The 6517-nt window shown below is 44.2% G+C and overlaps 1 protein-coding gene across 1 annotated transcript in view; it reads right to left on the reverse strand.

Moving 5' to 3' along the window:
* Positions 1-5714, reverse strand: part of LOC109887961 (ATP-dependent translocase ABCB1) — a 34812-nt gene extending 29098 nt beyond the window's left edge. The window contains 5 exon segments of the mRNA XM_031836888.1: positions 2857-2905; positions 3555-3711; positions 4750-4819; positions 5029-5098; positions 5584-5714. Of these exon segments, the coding sequence (XP_031692748.1) occupies positions 2857-2905; positions 3555-3711; positions 4750-4819; positions 5029-5090 (338 nt within the window). The 5' untranslated portion in view covers positions 5091-5098; positions 5584-5714.
* Positions 5715-6517: the final 803 nt, after the last annotated feature.

Consider the following 6517-nt stretch of genomic DNA (forward strand, 5'->3'; position numbering starts at 1 on the left):
CCTGTTTCCATTGATCATCCTTGAGATGTTTCTACAACTTGATTGGAGTCCACTTGTGGTAAATTCAATTGACTGGACATGATTTGGAAAGGCACACACCTGTCTATATAAGGTCCCACAGTTGACAGTGCATGTCAGAGGAAAAACCAAGCCATGAGGTCGAAGGAATTGTCCGTAGAGCTCCGAGACAGGATTTTGTTGAGGCATAGATCTGGGGAAGGGTACCAAAACATTTCTGCAGCATTGAAGGTCCTCAAGAAGTTTGGAACCACCAAGACTCTTCCTAGAGCGGGCCACCTGGCCAAACTGAGCAATCGGGGGAGAAAGGCCTTGGTCAGGGAGGTGGTCACTCTAACAGAGCTTTAGAATTCCTCTGTGGAGATGGAAGAACCTTCCAGAAGGACAACCATCTCTGCAGCACTCCACCAATCAGGCCTTTATGGTAGAGTGGCCAGACGGAAGCCACTCCTCAGTAAAAGGCACATGACAGCCCACTTGCAGTTTGCCAAAAGGCACCTAAAGACTCTCAGACCATGAGAAACAAGATTCTCTGGTCTGCATCACGGCCTTGCATGGCAACTGCTCGGCCTCCGACCGCAAGGCCCTGTAGAGGGTAGTGCGTACGGCCCAGTACATCACCGGGGCCAAGCTTCCTGCCATCCAGGACCTCTTTTATTTCAACTTTATTTAACCAGGTAGGCCAGTTGAGAACAAGTTCTCATTTACAACTGCGGCCTGGCCAAGATAAAGCAAAGCAGTGCAACAAAAACAACAACACAGAGTTACACATAAACAAACATACAGTCAATAACACAATAGAAAAATATATGTACAGTGTGTGCAAATGTAGAAGATTAGGGAGGTAAGGGAATAAATAGTTACATAAATAATTACAATTTAGCATTAACACGAGTGATAAATGTGCAGATGATGATGTGCAAGTAGAGATACTGGGGTGCAAAAGAGCAAGAAGATAAATAACAACATGGGGATGATAGTGGGTGTGGCAGTTGGGTGTGCTATTTACAGATTGGCTATGTACAGGTACAGTGATCGATCGGTAAGCTGCTCTGACAGCTGATGCTTAAAGTTAGAGAGGGAGATATAAGTCTCCAGCTTCAGTGATTTTTGCAATTCGTTCCAGTCATTGGCTGCAGAGAACTGGAAGGAAAGGTGGCCAAAGGAAGTGTTGGCTTTGGGGGTGACCAGTGAAATATACCTGCTAGAGCGCCTGCTACGGGTGGGTGTTGCTATGGTGACCAGTGAGCTGAGATAAGGCAGGGCTTTACCTAGCATAGACTTATAGATGACCTGGAGCCAGTGGGTTTGGCGACGAATATGTAGCGAGGGCCAGCCAACGAGAGCATACAGGTCGCAGTGGTGGGTAGTATTTGGGGCTTTGGTGACAAAACTGATGGCTCTGTGATAGACTACATCCAGTTTGCTGAGTAGAGTGTTGGAAGCTATTTTGTAAATGACATCGCCGAAGTCAAGGATCGGTGGGATAGTCAGTTTTACGAGGGTATGTTTGGCAACATGAGTGTAGGAGGTTTTGTTTGTGAAATATGAAGCAGATTCTAGATTTAATTTTGGATTGGAGATCCTTAATATGAGTCTGGAAGGGGAGTTTACAGTCTAACCAGACACCTAGGTATTTGTAGTTGTCCACATATTCTAAGTCAGAACCGTCCAGAGCAGTGAGGCTTATGGCTACCAAGCCATAAGACTCCTGAACAGCTAATCAGATGGCTACCCAGACTATTTGCATTACCCCCTCCCCTCACTCTACGCTGCTGCTACTGTCTGTTATTATCTATGCATAGTCACTTTAATAACTCTACCTACATGTACATATTCAGCATATGTGACAAATTAAATGTGATTTGATGTAACCAAGATTGAACTATTTGGCCTGAATGCCAAGCGTCACGTCTGGAGGAAACCGGGCACCATCCCTACGGTAAAGCATGGTGGTGGCAGCATCATGCTGTGGGGATGTTTTCAGCAGCAGGGACTGGGAGACTAGTCAGGATTGAGGCAAAGATGGCGGAGCAAATTACAGAGAGATCCTTGATGAAAACCTACTCCAGAGTGCTCAGGACCTCAGACTGGGGCGAAGATTCCCCTTCCAACAGGACAATGACTTTAAGCACACAGCCAAGACAACGCAGGAGTGGCTTTGGGACAAGTCTCTGAATGTCCTTGAGTGGCCCAGGCAGAGCCCGGACTTAAACCCGATCAAACGTCTCTGGAGAGACCTGAAAATAGCTGTGCAGCAATGCTCCCCATCCAATCTGACAGAGCTTTAGAGGATCTGCAGAGAAGAATTGGAGAAACTCCTCAAGCTTGTAACATCATACCCAAGAAGACTTGAAGCTGTAATCATTTTCAAAGGTGCTTCAACAAAGTACTGAGTAAATGGTCTGAATACTTATGTGAATGTGATATTTCAGTTGAATTTTAATATAAATTAACATTTCTAAAAAAACTTTTTTCTTTGTCATTATGGGGTATAGTGTGTAGACTGATGAGGGGGGAAAAACTATTTAATCAATTTTAGAATAAGCCTGTAACATAACAAAATGTAAAAAAGTCAAGGGGTCTGAATACTTTCCGCATGTAGACACTGGTATGGTGCTGGAGATAATGAATAGGAGGTTAAAAAGTGGAGGAATTGCCCTTTAACTATGCAGTTCACCCTGTCTAGGTTATGAAAATAGATTAAGTCCAAGTTCCCGTGAGATACTGTGAGAATTTGCGGACTCACGGATACGGAGCCTCTGAAATAGATCCGGTCAAAGATCAGGAACTACTCCCTTCTTGGTAAACTGAAATATCATTGAGTCTTAGCCTCACCCAGTCATCTCCTCTCCCAGAGTGGTGTTGGAAACAGGGAACGTGATGTCTAGAACAGGAAAAGATGTGACAGTTAGACAGTTAAAGGGCAATTCCACAACTTTTCAACCTCATGTTCATTATCTCCAACACCAAACCAGTGTCTATATGTGAAAACAGCCTGTTTCTATGATCTGTGGTTAAAAAGACAAGAAGAAAGGTCCTAAAAAAGTGTAATCTGTGACAAAAAACAGTGATTTTCAAAACCTGCAAATGAGTTTCTAGCCAGAGGGTAATTTCTTGCTCCCCACATCACCTCAAATCTCATATTGTTTGAAAATCACTGTTTAAAAAAAAATGTTTTAGCTTTTTATGATGTCATCAGGTATAACTACTTAACTTTATATATTTTTTAAAAGATGTAGAAATGCATCGTTTTCACATGTAGGCACTGGTATTGCGTTGGAGATGAAAATGAGGTTGAAAAGTGGTGGCGTTGTCCTTTAAGAGTGTGTGTGGGTGTGTGTGTGTGTGTGTGTGTGTGTGTGTGTGTGTGTGTGTGTGTGTGTATGGTTGCGTGCATGCGTGTGTGTGTGTGTGTGTGTGTGTGTGTGTGTGTGTGTGTGTGTGTGTGTGTGTGTGTGTGTGTGTGTGTGTGTGTGTGTGTGTGTGTGTGTGTGCATGCTTGTGTGTGTGTGTGTGTGTAGGGACTGACTCACTGGTGAAGTTATTCTGTGTCTGTATGGAGTCTCCTATGAAGCTGTCAGTCATGTCCCCAAAGACGATACACATGAGAGGGAGGACCGTTCCATTAACCATAGCCATGATGGTCCCCAGCACAATCATCAACCTGTCCCAACCATCAGCAAACCTGAACTATAGAGGCATGGGGGAAGAGGAGCGAGAGTGAGGGGCAGGGTGGGGATATGAGGAAAGTGAGAGATTGGGAAGGAGAGAGAGAAAGGGAGTGAGAAGGGGCAGGGGAGAGGGAAGGGGAGAATGAATTAAAGGGGGAAGGATAAGTGGAGAGGAAAAGGGACAGAGATGGACAGATGAGCAGAGAGAGAAACAGAACATATGAAGGTAATGAATACTCTGAGTCATTTTGTATGTAGAACTCCAGTATGTTTCTCCAGTGGTAGAGAGGCTCCTAACCAGAGGAAGTTTAACCAGCTATTCTACTGGCCCAGCAGGGGAACTGAGGAAATTCAATCTTCAGCTATTCTACTGGCCCAGCAGGGGAACTGAGGAAATTCATTTTTCTGCTATTCTACAGGCCCAGCAGGGAAACAGAGGAAATTCAACCTTCAGCTATTCTACAGGCCCAGCAGGGGTCCAGAGGAAATTCAACCTTCAGCTATTCTACAGGTCCAGCAGTGAAACAGAGGAAATTCAACCTTCAGCTATTCTACTGGCCCAGCAGGGAAACAGAGGAAATTCAACCTTCAGCTATTCTACAGGCCCAGCAGGGAAACAGAGGAAATTCAACCGTCAGCTATTCTACAGGCCCAGCAGGGAAACAGGGGAAATGTAACCTTCAGCTATTCTACAGGTCCAGCAGGGAAACAGAGGAAATTCAACCTTCAGCTATTCTACAGGCCCAGCAGGGAAACAGAGGAAATTCAACCTTCAGCTATTCTACTGGCCCAGCAGGGGACCAGAGGAAACAGACCACTCCCAACCCCCCCTATTTCCACATTCATGTCTGATCTCGGTTCCAACTTTACACACATGCAAGCACGTTGCACGCACACGTTCGCATGCAGGCACACAAGTCACATGCACACACCTTCGCACAACCTCCCACCCATACACACACACACACACACCAATAATACCTCAGGGCCCTGATAATAAATAGTCTACAGTGTGTAAAGCTGGAGAAGTATGTGACTGTTTATCTCGGCTACTCACCAGAGCTATGGCGCCAATCATCGGCATCTTTGGCTCTTTCTCCCCCTTTTTCTCTTCATCTTTATCCTCTCTAGAAGAGACAGAATATCTACAACATCATTTTATAAATCAATTTGATATAATAATCTTTAAACGTTAAAAACGGCAGATAAAGTTATTGAGTTAGTTAACTCAGGAACTAGACCGTAATTCCAAAGAAGGAATAATAACACAAATCGATTGTTGACAAAATACAAACAGCCAAAGACAACATTCTCAGCATAGCACCTAAATATTTACCCAATGTCTCCGTTTTGCTCAATCTTGACTTTGGCCACAGCTATGTCGTCCTTCTTGCCCATGTCGGGGTCTTATGGCATGTAGGAAACAATACAGACAGGTACAACCGTACAGGTGAGATCGCAAAGACGTGTAACGGTAAGATATTTAAGCGTCCTCAAGAGTCTGGGGAAAAACACACTTTGACACCTGCCATAAAGCATTTAAGGGGCTAACCCACAGGCTGAACTCATCATGGGCGTGCGTGCGAATTCATTGTTTAAACGAGAACGAACTGGTTGCATGATACTGACTCCGGTTCATGACATCTTGACCACAGAACTAGAATGAGATTCTATTTCTATGGTCTGGACTCAGTAGTGAATTAACACCCTCAATATGCCTCAGAAGTCTACTTCATATTTATTAAGCCTACTTTTGAAATAGTTGTGTAGTATAGGCTATAGTCTAGACTTGTCTTGTAGGCTATTAGAAAAAGCAGTTGACATTACAAAGTGTAACGGAAGATCCGGTCGAGCACATTACAAATACATAATGGTTGTTAGATAAACTCACCGCTTCTTTCCCGCCAGTTGGTCCACTATCGGTGCTTACCCCCCAGCTCCGGTGCTGTCCTCTCTTTATCTGCCTCTGTTTCGCTCTCACAATAGAGAAACAAGGGAGGAAGCAGCGCTTCTCTTATATCATAGTTACACGGGGGTGACATCATTTACTGCCGCGTGCCGCCCCTGCTCAAATCACACCTGATGTCCATCAAACGTATGTCTGTCCTTGACTTCGACGTCAGGAGCTGCTTTAAGGGAGGCGACAATGACCTATAGGGTTATGGCTGAGTGTGTGTATTTGTTATTACATTAGATACCGAACATGGCCATCTCATGTTGCCGCTATTTGAGAGACAACCACCGATACTCTAAAAAAGTGATATTATTTTTCTCTCTCACAACATCGTGAACCAACAGTGGGCATCCATATAGCCAATGTCCAATCTCTTATAAAGAATGGAGAGCCTACCAGTTCAGCAAAATGACAATCTTATTGACTGTTCCATCTATTGACGTGTCTAGAACATAGAGTGAACAATGACTATAAATGATCTAGGACTAGCCTATAGTAAAACTCCCCAGGGGTGCAGTGGGCAAAGGCACTGCATCTCAGTGCAAGAGGCGTCACTACAGTCCCTGGTTCAATTCCAGGCTGTATCACATCCGGCCGCGATTGGGACAGTGCACAATTGGCCCAGCATCGTCTGGGTTTGGCCAGTGTAGGCAGGCATTGTAAATAAGAATATGTTTTTAAATGACTTGCCTAGTTAAATAAAAAAATGTTTGAGTTACTATCACACTCCAATGCCGCTTACCTCTACTTGTAATTGTTCAGCTTTAGGCCAAAACAGTTTCTGTTATTAATTACATTGAGAACACACACTGTAAAAAAAAGAAACCCCACACATATATTGTTTCAACTAATTAAGCAACTGGTTCCACAT

Source organism: Oncorhynchus kisutch, linkage group LG2 (genome assembly GCF_002021735.2).
Source record: "Oncorhynchus kisutch isolate 150728-3 linkage group LG2, Okis_V2, whole genome shotgun sequence".
In the NCBI taxonomy this organism is placed as follows: Eukaryota; Metazoa; Chordata; class Actinopteri; order Salmoniformes; family Salmonidae; genus Oncorhynchus; species Oncorhynchus kisutch.